Source organism: Tupaia chinensis, unplaced genomic scaffold (assembly GCF_000334495.1).
Source record: "Tupaia chinensis unplaced genomic scaffold, TupChi_1.0 Scaffold000489_1, whole genome shotgun sequence".
In the NCBI taxonomy this organism is placed as follows: domain Eukaryota; kingdom Metazoa; phylum Chordata; class Mammalia; order Scandentia; family Tupaiidae; genus Tupaia; species Tupaia belangeri.
Genome location: NW_006160001.1, coordinates 5,425,502 through 5,441,458, shown reverse-complemented (window position 1 = coordinate 5,441,458; position 15,957 = coordinate 5,425,502). Strand labels below are relative to the sequence as shown.

At 39.8% G+C, this 15,957-nt stretch overlaps 1 protein-coding gene across 5 annotated transcripts in view; it reads right to left on the bottom strand.

Annotated features, from left to right (window-relative positions):
• Positions 1-15,957, bottom strand: part of AGXT2 (alanine--glyoxylate aminotransferase 2) — a 78,643-nt gene that overhangs the window by 44,794 nt on the left and 17,892 nt on the right. For all 5 annotated transcript variants that reach the window (XR_003550662.1, XM_027774886.1, XM_027774887.1 and 2 more), the window contains exons 4-9: positions 15,465-15,588; positions 13,458-13,552; positions 10,534-10,627; positions 9,796-9,889; positions 5,804-5,904; positions 5,112-5,204 (exon numbers count right to left, since the gene is read on the bottom strand). Coding sequence is in view for 4 of the 5 variants with exons in the window: in XM_027774886.1 (XP_027630687.1) it covers positions 5,112-5,204; positions 5,804-5,904; positions 9,796-9,889; positions 10,534-10,627; positions 13,458-13,552; positions 15,465-15,588 (601 nt within the window). In the remaining variant the exon portion in view is untranslated. The remainder of the gene's footprint in view (positions 1-5,111; positions 5,205-5,803; positions 5,905-9,795; positions 9,890-10,533; positions 10,628-13,457; positions 13,553-15,464; positions 15,589-15,957) is intronic.

Here is a 15,957-nt window from a genome sequence, read left to right as displayed (position 1 = left end):
ACTAAAAATTAACCATTTATTTTTGTGCATGCTATTTCCTTTTTTTAGAAGACCCTTCTTGCTTCTTCATCTCATTAACTTTTTCGGTCCTTTGAAACATGGCTTCATCATCACTTAGTCTAAGGAGCTTTTCTTGAGCACTAGTGGGCTCCCACTCAAGGTCCTCTGGGCATGTTGCTCTCAGACCTTGCACTGTGGACTATATCACCATAGTCTGATGATGGGGAATGTCCTTCTTCTCACTATCCATAATACCAAGTGGAATTCCTGCTACAAAGCAGACATTTAGTAAGAAGTATTCATAGTGGCAGAAATGCCTAATGGAATAAAGTCTGACAAATGCCTCTATACAAATTTCTGCCAGAATTTTCCTGGTATAGCTTTCTTGAACTCTTTCTGGCTCTCTCTCTCTCTTTCTCTCTATCTTTCTCTCTCTCTTCACATACACACAATGCAGAGCAGGGATAGGAGTGTGGAATGACTGATGGTAAGATTCACTTAAAAGAGTAAGTTTGTTTCTCAGGTTTCCTTCCCATTTTCCCTGCTCTCTCTTGGCTGCTACAGCCAAGGCAGGTTCTAGGAGTTATGATCTGATGATAATGACTAATGTAAGGGAAGAAAGAACTAGACTTAAGAGTCAGACAAATTTGGGATTGAGTCCTGGTTCTCTGCTTCTTAGCTATGGACCTCTGAGCGAGTTGATTAATTTGCCCAAATGAGGTAACACTAGAACTCATGGAAAATCCATCTATTTTGTCTTTTTGTCTTCCCTTTTTCTTACTCCATCTAAATACCATAAATAAATGGTGAAAATAAGATTGCTTAGACAATGAATAAAATTATGCAGGACAATAAACCATATTTAGTCACCTAGGAAGTATCAGTTTCTTTTTCTTTTCATTTCTTTTTTTTGGGGGGGGAGGAGTGGGGAGAGATTTTTGCTATAGGGCACATGTTCTTGCTGTAGAGATAGACAGAAAGCAAGGTATCACTCCCTGGGGAAATGGCTATGCCACAATCCCTTCTCTTCCATTCTCCTGTTGAGATTTTGGGGATCACACACATGTATCTGGTGTGAGTTTAAGCCATTGGGTCCAGGACTCAAACCATGGACAACTATGTGGGAATCCAGTGATGTAACCATTACACCATTTGCTGGGCCCGGAAGTATCAGTTTCATAGACTCTTAGAGTAGGACGAACATGGATCATTCTAAGGTTTATAAACTCACATGTCTTTGGGGATGATGAACATGTGTTAGGGAGAGAAGCAAGTGGGGTCTAGGACAGCGATCAGGGGTGGGGACAATGGTTGTGTGCACTCTGCCTATTAATAAAAGCAATCAATTTCAAGTTCAAAATTGGTCTCTGCCAAACCAATAAAAACCAGCTGCCCAGTTTTGGTCTTAGAGGCTACTAGTGTTCCATTTTTGATTCCAAATTCTTTATTTTAGAGAAAAGAATACCAATGATTGTGGGACCAGCAGTTAGCATAATGGCCATGTTGCTGGATTCCCATGTTGTCGACCGTGGTTTGAGTCCTGGGCCTGATGGCTTAAACTCATGCTGGGCATGTGTGAGTGCATGCCCAATATCCCAAGAGTTCTCGGGAATGGAGGAGAAGGTATTGCAGCGTGGCCGCACCCCCTGGGGGGGTGATTTTTCACTTTCTGTCTCTCTGTCTGTCTCTGTCTTTCTGGCGAGCGCACGTGCCCTATAGCAACAACTCCCCCCCCCCAAAAAAAAAAGAAAAAAACAATGATTGTCATTAAGATGTCTTGTGTTGGTTCACTTGGTGACAGATCTGATCCTTGCAGTCAGAAATTCTACCCTCTTTTCTGCCGCACTTTGCTTTTCGCACTTTGCTTTTCTGTGTCACCATTCTGCCATTTGTGGAGAAAACTTGGTAAGGTGGTTAGTACTGTGGTTTTGGGAGCCTAGGTTTGGCTCCTGGCTCTGTCTCTACTAAATGCATAACCTTAACAGGTGATTTAATCATCTCTGGTTTAATGAATTCACTGTAAAATGGAAATTATACAGAATTGTACTATTTATATATCATGTTAACGTGTGCACAACATTATGAACAATGCCTAATGCTTAGTAAGCACTCAAAAATTCTAGCTATTCTTATGCTACTTAGACATAGGATAGTCTTTCTCAAGTTTACCTGGTAGATAGTTTTCAGTTACATTCCTCAAAGTCATATAATCATATACTCTAGAAAATTCTGAGGTCCATATATTTTTTTTCAAAGTGCATATTAGTCATGTCAGACATTACCATTATCATCAACAGATAACTTTTCTTTTCTTTCTTTTTCTTTTTCTTTTCTTTTCTTTTTTTTTTTAGGTTTTTGTAATAGGGTGTGCACACCCACTATAAAGATAAAGGAGAGAGTTAGAGATTTGGAGAGAGGAAATTGGGACTCATCCTCCAGAGGGGATAGTCATGTTGTAATCCCTACTCTTCTCCTCTCAGGAGTTTGGGTGTGGATGCCCATGTGCCCTTGATTTTCAAACCACCAGATCTAGGATTCAAACCGTGGTCAGCCATGTGAGAGTCTAGTGTGCTAACCACTATGTGATCTGCTGACCCCCACATAACTTTTCATTTTTGTGTCTATTAAATGTTTTGTTTGATTTCCCTCCTGATCCCCCAATGCATTTTATAGAACGGCTTTATCTTTTCTTTTTCTGTTTTGTTTTCTCCTACAAATCTCAGCTACTCTTATGGCTTCTACAGCTACTTTTCATGATGACCACTCTCAAATCAATTTCTCCAGCCTTAACCTTTTTAAGTTTCAGTTCTCAATTCTCATTTCATAGGTATCTCAACCATCTCAAATACAAGACATTGATTTCATTGTCTTCCCCAGTTCTCTACCTTCTAACCCCTCTCCCATCTGGTCTCTTTTTCTGAAATTCCTTTCTCTTATTAAGGCTTTACCATCCACCTACTCACTCTGCTTAGCCTGTCACCCCCTTCAACTGGCGTCTAAGTACAGTCAACTTGGCATGTCATCTCACATGCTGAGGTCCATGTTTTCTTTGAATCTGGCCTTTTCAACCTTGGCAACTTCACTATGTGCTGATTCTGAGGCCAAAGTTTATCTTCCTCCCTGATGCAGCTAATTTTAAACTGATTGAACATTCCTTTCTATTTTTATCAATGGTAGATTAACTTTCTTCAGCTAGGAATATAGTTTCCTGGCAGGTTAGGGTAGAAAGGATGGGCATGGCAGGAGGAGTCCAGCCCAAACGGTGCCATAAGCCAGGCTCCAGGGCACCTGCGTAGCAGAGACCATGCTGCACATCAATTTTGCAAAACTGCAAAATTTCTGCTGAAGGGGCAGTCTAACCAATGTCAACTGTAGGCTATTTCTAGTTGAGGAAAACTGTTCAGGCAAGGATGGCAGGTCTGAAACAGGTATGAAAAACATGTTCTTGGGCCAGCTTGGCTTGGTGGTTCAGGCGGTTGGATATTACATGGGCTACTACATACTTTGAGTGCCAGACCAGGTGGCTTGAAAAACACACTGGGTATATGTGCATATGTGCTCAAAATTATAAAAGGAGAAATGGAGAAGAGGAGATTGTAGTCTGGCCCCTCCTCAGTGGCAGGGTGTTTTCTCACTCTCACTTTCTCTCACTGTCTTCCTCTGATAAGCGCATGTGCCCTCTAGCAAATTAAAACACAAACACATACACACATATTCTGTACCTGTTCTTGGTGGGTGTGATTACGACATTGGTTACTGCCCAGCAGTGAGCCAAGAGGATTTCTGTGGCTATAGTGACTGTACTCTGGTCTTTTGATCTTCGTAGCTATTTTCAGTAGGCAAAAGACCACTTTGATACACTCTAATATATGGCATAATTATAAATAAATTAACCCCTTTTGAGAACAATAGCCAAGAAGTTTTATTCCCTTCAAAACAGTCCCTTTAGGGATACTGTGTGCATGTTTCAATGGTGTTGCCTTAACTCAAGCTATTTTATAATTTTGGGGAATTATTTTCTGTGTCTTTAATGATAGCACTTTTCTTTCCTTCCTTCCTTTTCCTCCCTCCCTCCCTTCCTTCCTTTCTTTTTCTTTCTTTCTTCCTTTCTCTCTCTTTCTATCTGTCTTTCTTTCTCCCTTTCTTATTTTTGTTTTATTGTCAGAAGATGTGTGCTCTAGCCAGAGATAGAGAAAGAGAGAGAGAAAACACTCCCTCTAGTGGGGTGTGATTATGCCACAGTCCCTTTACCTCCATTTCTCCATCTTGTTAGGATTTTGGACATGCCTGCACATATGTGTTCTCTAAGCCACCAGGCTGGGACTTGAACTGTGGTTGGCCATGTAGGATCTGGTCCCTTTACCCACTGTGCCATGAGGCCAGTCCAATAATGACATTCTTCTAACTTAGAGTCTGAATTACTAATATTATTATTTAGAGATTTTTGCTATAGGGCACGTGTGCTTGCTGGAGAGACAGAGAGAGACAGAAGGCAAGAAAACACTCCCTGAGGGGGAATCCCTTCTCCATTTTCTTTGTGGGTTCTTGGGCACACAAGCACAGTGCCTGGAATGAATTTTAAGCCACCAGGTCTGTACTTGAACTGCAGTCAATATGTAGGTGTCAAACAATGTAATCATTATGCCATCTGCTGGTCCCACATATTATTATTATTTTAAAAATATCATTTCTGAGAAAGTTTTGTCATAAAGTTATATGCATCTATAGTTAATACTGTTCTAGCGAAAGTTAAGATAAAAACTTGATTGATTTTATATATCCTATGTGATTTGTCAGCTGCTCCAAAAGCAAAGCCCAAAAAGGAATTTAAAAATTATGATGAGTAAAGGCAGCATCACCTATGTCTGTTAGCAACTTATTTGATAGACATCAGTTTGGTAAGTTCTGCTGTATTTGTTAAACTGAGCAGTCAATCCTTTGCTACCCAGGTAACCAACAAGCAAAAGCTTCATTAGTTTATAGCCATACTTTGCAAATCAAACCCTAGCTGTTTTCTGCCCAGAATTGGGAGAAGGGGTTGAAGAAGTTTCTGTCTGTGTCTTTCCTGTTCCCACAGTATCAAATTGCATCTGCATCATGTTAGTACTCACTTCGTCTGCAATGCACACGCCTCCCCTCTCTCGTACCAGCTCAAAGGCTTTCTTTAGAAACCCCTTTGGGTACTGGATGACTCCATTCACACCCTGCAAGAAACCAAACCAAAAAGACCTGTAATAACAGCACAAGCCCTTTCAAAGTATTAAAAAGCAAAGTAGTATGATCATCATTATCTTAAGAGTGATACTAACAAGTTTTAAGAGTCTATAGAACCGTTTCAACTATGGGTGATGATATGGGCCATTACGCTTATGTTGTGCCTTCTGGAAAAAGGATGTGAATATATATTCTCTTCTGAGATTAGAATACAGTAGAATAAGGGGACTTGGTGAAATTAAAAATAAAAAAAAAACAACAACAAAAAAACCTCCTTTTATGGTATGGGTATTAAGCAATTTAAAGTTGTTGGGTTTCCTTTTCTTGAGAATTTTTGGAAATGCAATAGTTTTATCTATCTATCTGGTCAGTATGAGAATGGAGGACTTTTTTTTTTTAAAGGTCAAATGGAAATTGGGGCCCTTTTTTTGTCAAGGGGGCTAAGAGAATGAATCTAACTTGGAGAGGGACATAACAATGGATACCTAATTAATTTGGAATTAATTGGAATTCTCCAGATGTATGTATGACAAAAATCTCTGATAATTGAAATTTCAGCTCAACTAATCTCTAAGGTTCATATACCTACTTGAATTGGTTCTGCAAAAAATCCAGCAATTGACTTGGCCACAGAAGTGTCCAGAGTATCTTTGAACTGTTCAATATACTGATCTTTAGCTTGGCAGCAATCTGCAAAAACCAACAAATTACAGCATTTGAAGATATGAGAATAGTATCCAGAAGAATAAGGGAAAATTCAGAAAAAAAGAATAAAAGACAGAGTGAATAAATGGATTGGAGACTCATAATACAGTAAACTAGGATATGAGGATACACATTTCTGAAGGGATACAGTAGTATTGGAATAACTTGTACTTTGGTTCAAGGAAGGAGATTAAGATGGTTATAAAGACACAAACAAACCGCTTTAATCATTTCTCTCCGGTGAAAAATGTCCTGAAGTGTTACTGAATCTGGTATAGATAGTTGAGGATGTCAATCTTCTCAAATGGTAGAACTGTTCAAACTTAACTGGGGGCCCAGCAGGTGGTATAGGACTCCCACATGGTGTAAGCTGACTATCATTTAAGTCTCAGAACAGGTGACTTGAAAATCATGCCAAGTGCATATGCATGTGTGCACAAAATCCTGAGGGGAGAATGGAGGTGAAGGTATTGTGGCATGGCCATTCCCCCCAGGGGAGGATTTCTCATTTTTCCTCTCATTTTTTCTCTCTGTCTCTCTCTAGGGAGTGCAGTTGCATATTGGGGTGATTTAATCTATTTGAAAATAACACTATCTTCCTTTTATTGCCTCTTAATCTAATGTACAGTTTTCTTTTCATTTTTACATTTAATTATTGTACATCTTTACAGCATAAAAATCATTTTCCCACCATGAAAACACTATACATGGCATATTAACCCAATCAAACATACTACCATTAACATTATCCTCATCATCTAATGTACAGTTTTCAAGCTACATAATATCTCTGTCTTTAGTGTCAGTACATATGTTTAAGGAACCATTAGAATTTTAGTCTAAAGGGGAAAGTGCTAGAGACAAATGACTTTCATCCACTGCAATCCTTAGCACTTGGTCCTATGCTTTGTTTACAGGTCTTTTCTCCTTAAACCAAGAGCTTTTTGTGGGTAAGAACTATGATTTGTTTATCTTTAGAACCTCTGTCTGGCATAATATAAGAGCCTAGTAAATTTTGGTGAACTAAGAAGCAAATAAACAGTAGAAATTGTGGTCGATGGGAAACATTCAGCAATTTCACTCAAGGTCTTTCCTATCTGGAAAGGGAATAAAGTATCTTTATCGAATGCTCTATCTATAATTCATTTATTTTTATTTATTTTTGACTGGATCTAACTATGGAAAACTCACCTGCTGAATTTTAAATTTCAATTACTGCCTTTTTGTTCTTATTACTAGAAGATTACTAGAAGATATATTTGTTTTCAAACCTTGCCTTGTCATTCTTTATAGTTCCTTATCTCCTGCACATATTTTCAAGTTTTATATTTAATTTTCTTTAAACATGTTAAACATTCATTTTACAGTCTGTTTGATATTCTGTCATATGAAATTCTTTTTCTTGACTCTGGAGTTTTGTTTCTTTGTATGTTAACTGTTCTTGACTATGGGCATTTTATTTTCCTGTAATTTCATTTGTGAGAATTCTTTAGGCATAGAGTGAGGTAGGTTCCTACAGAGCAAGTTTGCATTTACAGTTTCCAAGGACATTGGGTACTACCGGTTAAAATTCCTGTAAACAATTTAATTGAGCTAGTGAGAGTTCAGAACACAACATATCATGATAATTAGCTTCAGTTCAAATTTTCAGGGGTGGTTTTTCCCAGATCCCCTCTCCTTATATTCAACCCTAGAACTCTTGCAGGTCCTTGGATGCATGATAAGTTGTTTTTGTTGGTACTTTTATTCCTAGTTGGCCTGCTAATGAAGACATGGTCTTTGGACCAGCAAGTGGCATAGAAGTTAAGATGCTATACTCCCATGTGGTTGACCACGGTTTGAGTTCCAGACCTGGTGGCTTGAAACTCAACGCTGGGCACATGTGCATGCATGCCCAAATTCCAAGAGGAGAATGGAGGAGAAGGGATTAGGGTATGGACATCCACCCTGGGGGGTGGTTTCTTGCTTTCTATTTTTGTCTCTGTCTCTCTGATAAGGGCATGTGTCCTATAGAAAAACAAAACAAAACAAAACAAAAAACCTCTCAAAAAAATGCAGATGTGGCCTCTTGGGAGTTCCAGCTTTGTATTTGAAAATTTTTCTTATCAGATCCTTAATTAGACTGAGCTCTGGAATTTGTCACCTCTTTCCTACACTCCATAGAGTCATAAAAACTAAAGCTCTAGGTTACCAGGCTTGACAAATATCCTTAGGTAAAGGCCGGATGTCCTCTGCTCACATGTTCAGTGATGAGAGAGGTCATTTATTGTCATCAACTTTTTACTTTATTTCACACTTGCTTCAGTGGCTCATCACCATAACTCCAGGACAAGCCACCTCTGATGAGATTTGGTGCATTGGTGTCACCATGACAACATTGAGTGGATGCTGAGTCTTCTGTTAGCTTTTGTGATGATGGTTTTGCAGTCAGATGAAAGTCTATGAAGTGTATCAAACTGATTTCAACTCTCCATGCTGTACAGATGCGCCATCCAGACATGATCTACTTGGTATTGCAATTATCTGCCTTCTTTTACAAAAAGCTCTCTAGACTTTGAGCTCATGAAGTGCTATGATGGGGCAGTGGGGAGTATGTATTACTATCTCAGTTTTATAAATGAGGAAACTAAAGCAAAAGGTGGAGATTTTACTTATAGCTGAACCATGGCAGAGCTGGGAATGGAATCCAGATATCTTGAGTTCATGCGTCTCCTCAGTCCTGGTTAGCAGAAGAGAAATTATTATTCAATTGGGTTCATCCTGATGGCATGCCAGTGTGAATGAGGATGGTCACAGGTATTGGGAGCATAGGCTTTGGAGTCAGAGGCTAGAGGCCTGGGGTTGAATCCTAGTTCTCTTGGCTTCTATGCATAGACTTTGATTTCCTCATCTTTGAATAGAGATTTTGAATTATAACCTTAAACTTCCTTCTGGATTTAAATTCTGTGACCACGACATCTTGTCTTGTTCCAATGCTATTCTTTCATCCTCTCACCTTTATTGTGCTATTATACCATCTGAATTTTAAGATGACTGTGAGTTTTCTTCCTTTCAGAATTGCTTTTTAAGTCTTCCATTTTGCATTCTTCCTCTTACCCTGATGACTCATGCCATTCCATTAGAGCTCTTTTGGTTAGAGCTTTTAATTCCTTCCTTCAGGACTACTTAGGAACAGCTCTTCAAAAACTTCTGTATTATGATGACAAATCTGAGACAGGATTTACTGATTAGAAAGAACAGATGATGTTCCTGTGCCTCCTCCCCCTCGTGTTAGAACTAGGAACTTTCTTTACCCCCCCAGGTAAAGAATGCAAATAAAAATGTGACTGAAAAAATAAAAGTTTTCCTTGTAAGAATGACTTAAAAACTTTGGCAGGAGATGTCAGCAGCTTTCAGGAAGAGCCTAATGTTTTGACAGATCCTCTAGTTTAGACTGGCATTCTGAGTCCCTGGATAACCTCTTGACTAGAGTTTTGAAATTCCCAGAAGTATGCTTTTCTCTCCTGCCTGCTTTTATTAGAAATTGGTAAATAATCCTGCCTACCTTCTTATTTTTTAAAAATGATAATAGAGCTATTGCTTATAGAGCTAATAGGGCCCCTTTAATTAAATACCAGGTGATAGTCTGTTTTTCAGCCTTGTTCTAATAGCATGATATGCTCTTCCTATACGGCCAGATGGATGCTTTGATAGAGAAATGGTAAAAGGTATGACAAAGCTTATTTAAACAAGTAGTTATTTGGCTACTTCCAGTGTTGCTTTGGCTTTTCCCTTTTTTCAAATTTAATTGTTCACCCAGGGATGGTTCTGCCTTTCTCTGAGTTCCGACCCTCCTGACCTTCCACACTCCGACCCTCCCTCCCTGCCCATTTGGACCTGGTGCACAGCTGCATTTCCTAATTGTCTGCACGAGAGAATCACGACAATGGCTTCCTCCCCAAGGTCCACGGAAAACATCTGGGCACATTGTCTGCAAATCACAAAAGAAGGAGTTTGGCAAAACACGAACCCAGCACAGCCAATTTGAGGGAGTGTATAGTATCAGTTAAGGTAAGAAGGCTCTTCTTAATTTGATACTGAGGCTCTTCTCTCACTCCTCCCCCACTTACAGTGAGAATCTAATATTCTGCTTTGAAAAAATCATTTTACCATAAAAATCAGTTATGTAGGCTCTTTATAAAGGAAACTGACTTCAATATTAGCTGGGAAACTACTTGTTCAAGGGTTTGGGGGTTTAAGGCGTCTGAAGAATAAGAATAATTAGGCATCTGATTTTCAGGCTGAAACAGGGGGTATGGCAATTGAGCACCAAAGGCACGTATAATGATGACTCTACAGCAGTTTTGTGCATTCACAGTTCTCAGAGCCTTGCAGTTTTCTTAATTTTGTCTAAAAGCAAAATACATTACAAATTCTATCATTAATAATTACTCAGACTCTGAAGTTCTTTCTGAGAAACATTTTCCTCCAAATGGTCTTTAATTAAGTTAAAATGAGTTCTTGATTATGAGAGACTTTATATTAGATTCTAATACTAATATCAGGAAAATCTGATCAGTTATTCTACATACCCAGCCATCTTTAGAAAAACAAGACAAAAATCTCAAAACTCACTGATTGGCAACCCATCCCACTGGGGAGCTCCATCTTGAAGGGCCCAACGTTTGTCAAGCCAAGTGTGTAAGGACTGCATCCATGGTAGGCTCCTCTGCAGAGAAAAAAAATCAGTGGAGGCCAGGACCTAGTGGTTAAGGAAGCTGAACCCCACATTGCTGGCCACAGTTCAAATCCTGACTCCAGTGCCTTGCAAAACACATGTGTATGCCCCAAATTTAGGCAGGGTGGTGAAATGGATAAGGGATCATGGTGGCATGACCATGCCCTATTAGGAGTTGCTCTCTCCATCTCCCTTTCTGTCTGTCCCTCTCTGGCAAGCATGTGCCATCTGGTAATATAAGTAAATAACTAAAAAACACAATGGGAGGATGGCATCAATTTCATTTTCCTCCATCACTAGTCTGTGTACCACTAAGTGGGACAAAAGGGAAAATTCATAAACGTTATGGAGAGGAAATTGAACACTATTAACATTCAATTCTGATGATTTTAAAGAATTATTCTAAGTCTATATCAGGTGAATATACTTACTTTTTTTTACTGGTATCATAGGTTTGAGATTGTGAAAGGAATTTTGGAGACCATTTGGCCGAGAACTTTGACTTTACAACTTGCCCTATTAATCTAAAGTGATGAGACTCAATTTTTAGCAACATGGCAGAGATTATATGTTCAAGTGTGTACAACTCTTCAAAATAGTCACCTTGGGAAGGCAAATCATTTTTCCTTAGAAGCAGCTATTGCTCAGTCTCTTTAGGAACTGCTTGCTTGTCTTTTAAACCCCCTTATTTGGCTCAAAATAAATGTTGGTTTTGTTTCTTTTGAATCTGAAGCAGTCATATATAATATAAATGATCTTAATCACTAGTCTTGGTTTCAAATGAGTTTTGATAATTTCCCAAATCAAAATCACATTCAAATGAAGAATTAGAACTCTTTAAAATTTTTTTAAAGAACATAATTGGCTTTATTTGGGATTCCTGAATTGAGCAACCTTTCTTTCTTTTTTTCTTAGAGAACTTTTTGCTATAGGGCTTATGTACTTGTGGGAGAGACACAGAGACAGAAAGTGAGAAATCCTCCCCCAGGGTGGATGACCATGCCACAATCCCTTCTCCTCCACTCTACTCTTAGGATTTTGGGCACACATGCACATGTGCCTAGTGTGAGTTTTAAGCCACCAGGTTCAGGACTCGAACTATGGTCAACTACATGGGAGTCCAGTGACATAACCATTACACCATCTGCTAGTCCCATCTTTTTTTTTTTTAATTATTTATTTGGTCATTGGAAAAGTCAGAATGTATTTTTGTGTACTTTTAATTATTATTATTTTTCATTTGCTCACTAAAGAGAGACAGAAAGAAAGAGAGAAAGGACTCAAAATGTAGAGAGCCATGTGGGAATCCAGTACCTTAACCACCACCACATCACCTGCTGGCCCCAAGGAATTAGGACTCTTAAGACTATTCAAAGATATGGCTGAGGTCAGCAGGTGATCACCAGGGTCTCTGGTGAGTACTAATTAAGTGCGTGCATGAAAAAGAGAGAGAAACAGAGAGAGGGAGAGGGAGAAAGCATTCCCCAGTCAGGCATGGTCATACTGAATTTCTTCTTGGCCATTTCTCCATCTTGTTGAGATTTGGGGCATGCATGCACATGAGCTTAGTATGATTTCCAAGTTGCTGGGTTTGGATTTGAACTGCACAGTCAGCCATTTGGATCTAGCTTCCTTAACTACCAGGCCACAGGGATGGCCCAGTTATCTATTATTTTTAATGGTTTAAAGCTTATCTATTAAGTTATCATTTCTCAAAAGTTACCCAGAGAAGTGGAAATATAGTCCAGTGACATAACCATTACACCATCTGCTAGTCCCATCTTTTTTTTTTTTAATTATTTATTTGGTCATTGGAAAAGTCAGAATGTATTTTTGTGTACTTTTAATTATTATTATTTTTCATTTGCTCACTAAAGAGAGACAGAAAGAAAGAGAGAAAGGACTCAAAATGTAGAGAGCCATGTGGGAATCCAGTACCTTAACCACCACCACATCACCTGCTGGCCCCAAGGAATTAGGACTCTTAAGACTATTCAAAGATATGGCTGAGGTCAGCAGGTGATCACCAGGGTCTCTGGTGAGTACTAATTAAGTGCGTGCATGAAAAAGAGAGAGAAACAGAGAGAGGGAGAGGGAGAAAGCATTCCCCAGTCAGGCATGGTCATACTGAATTTCTTCTTGGCCATTTCTCCATCTTGTTGAGATTTGGGGCATGCATGCACATGAGCTTAGTATGATTTCCAAGTTGCTGGGTTTGGATTTGAACTGCACAGTCAGCCATTTGGATCTAGCTTCCTTAACTACCAGGCCACAGGGATGGCCCAGTTATCTATTATTTTTAATGGTTTAAAGCTTATCTATTAAGTTATCATTTCTCAAAAGTTACCCAGAGAAGTGGAAATATGCAGGGGTAGATATGCTTCCTCTAAAGTTAAAGGGAATAAATGGGTATAGCATTACTATGGAATTAGTAAATGGCCCCTTGTCATGAGCAGAAATTGAAATTGGCCCATGTCATGGGGCAGAACCTTGATTTTCCATAGGTGTAGAGCATTCATTTGCTACTTGGCAATATACTATAGTTGATGCCATAACTTTAGTATTAAAAATCTATGATAAAACCTTCTTTTTAATTCCATAGGAGGATCACATGATGAGAGCCCCAAGTTGTTTGCCATACTGTCTAGACGACTTGGATGGGGTTATCCAGTCACACAATTCATACAACTCATCCTGCCCTTAAATCTAAAATGAGAAAACTACCCTTGGGGAGCCCCTCTTTTGCTCCATGCCATAATTTAAACTCTTAGGCCTCAGATACATCAATGTTACAAAGCTAAATAGTCCAAAGTGTGATTACCTGAAAGAAATGATGTCTGTTTTTTTTGAATGTGCTCTGGCCATGAGCATAGCCAGGTCATTGGCTTCTGAGCCGCTGTTTGTCAAGAAAATGACCTGGAGGGGAAAGAAAGACACATGGCTTCGTACTTTACTTCCTTATCACCCAATTCTTTCAAAATTGCTAAAGATATTTCTTTCTGGCCTCAGGTTATTATTGTTTAATGATCTATTTCATTTCATTTATTATTGTCTCTCATTTGAGCAGAGAGAGAAAGAGAGATAGAAAGTCAGAAAGTAAGCTGCCGGGTCTGGGACTCGCACCGTGGTCACCATGTGGGACTCCAGCACCTTAACCACCACACCACCTGCTAGCCCCTTGGCCTCAGATTGTTAAGGAGAGTTCCCTTCAGATCAGCTTGGGTTACCCAAAAGTACCATCATTTAAGTACTATAATAATTCTACAGCCTTTCATAGAGCAGCTGCTAAATGCTAGACATAAGAGGTTGCCTCAGCTGTGAAGCAGTCCAGGCCTTCATTGGATTTATTTATGCTCTGTAAGGTGCTAAGGGAGACTTGTTGAGGAGGACGCAATAGTTAGTGGATACAAGGACTGAATGTCCTCGCTCTTGCATCTAACTCAGTTCGACTGATTCTGCGTATTTGGAACAAGGAAGACCCCCCCCCCCCGCACCCCGCTAGAGGGAGTCCCAGCCTTACTGTGCCAGTACCCTAGAGGGAGTCCCAGCCTTACTGTGCCAGTTGTACAAATATTGGACAATCAAGTAGGCATACTGGCCTGGTACCCTAGTGGTTAAGGGAGCTGGATCCCATATGACCAACTGCAGTTTGAAGCCAAGCCTCGGGAGCTTGACAAACAGGATGAATGCATGTGCTTGGGTGTCCAAAATCCTGGCAGGATGAAGAAATGAAGGAGAGCGAATTGTGGTGTAACAATGCCTCCTTAGGGGAGGCTTTCTGTTTCTCTCTGGTAAGTGCAAGTGTGCTCTTGTAATTAAAAAGAGAAACTAAGTAAATAAAAAATGCAGCACAGCCTGGAGAAAAGAATGGGGGGAACTGAAGGGAACCCTGTCCTCTAAATTGATTGACATGTGCTCATAGCTGTGCTGCTTCTTCATGAACTTCTGGGGCTCAGCTTGAGTTGTAGTGATTCCAAGTTTCTTCTTTATTCTGAATACCATAGTAAATAAAGTACCTAGATAATACAGATAACATAGTAAAATAATAGCCCACACCAGAACACCTGGTATGGGCACCATTCTAGATACTTTATATGTATGAACTCATTTAATGTTTAAATGTAATGCTGGCCAACATTTTAACAACTCCATTTTTTTTAATTTTTAAAGAATCATTTTATTTAATTTTATTCATCATAATTATTTTTTCAATTTGACTACAGAGAGAGAGAGAGAGAGAGAGAGAGAGAGAGAAAGTAAAAAAGCAAGCTGCCAAGTCTAGGACTGGAACCTTGGTTGGCCATGTGGGAGTCCGGTGCCTTAAGCACTACGTCGTCACCTGCCAGCCCCACTTGAATCAGTTTTAAAATACGGTCATTTCAGAAGCAGAAAAAGATCTCATTTATCAAAAAATACCAAGCACCTTTAGAACAAAACAAAGGCATTTATAAAAAAGGACTTTATTCTTTGTTAAAAAAAAAAATGAAATCCGAATCACTTTGCAGAGAGGCTGAGGAGCAAACAGACTAACACTTCTAAAGACATTGGCGAGACCATCAGGAGGGCTAGAGCTCTCAGTAAGGGATTTCTGCAAAGATGTGGTGAGGAGAGTAATCACAGAAAGGCAAAGCCTCAGAGGCGTTGTGTCTTGTTTCACCGTAACTTGTAAATGCCCTTTTTTTCTCTTTGGTTGCTTTCAGATACAGCTGTCAGCTCACCGTAACAGATGCTCAACGAACAGACCAAATTCCCTACCCATCCTCTTGCTTCCTAGGGCAGTTCCCCTGGGAGTCATGTGACTCTTTCTCTCGAGTTGGGAGCATCATACCTTAAGAGGCTCAGGCAGAAGCTCTGAAAGCTTTTCTGCATATTCGTGGATGGGAGGGTGGAAGAAGACTGAACTTGTGTGCCACAGGCGTCCAAGCTGCTTTTGTGCCACTGCGTTAACTTTCCTGAGTAAACAGAAGGTAACAGTTACCCATGCTGCCAATCGGTGTGTCCTTCCAACATACACACTGACCACTAAGCCACCAAGTGCGGTCTGTTCTCAGAGTTTCAAGAGACGGCTTTCATTCTCACAGAAACAGAAAAGCTAATCTCTAGAGGTAGCTAGCAACGGGACGTATTTCTTTAAAAGGCAATGCAGTGGTGCCGAGGTGATTCTGTGCACGGTGATGCTGGATCCAGATAGGAAGGTCCGGTTTGCATCTTGAGGCCTCTCCGTGTGTGTCAGGCATGTGCCTGTGCGCTCCTGATCTTTGCTGGCTGAGACTGGGGGTGAATCGTGGTTTGAAGGCCTTGTTAGGGGTACCTCTCTCTCA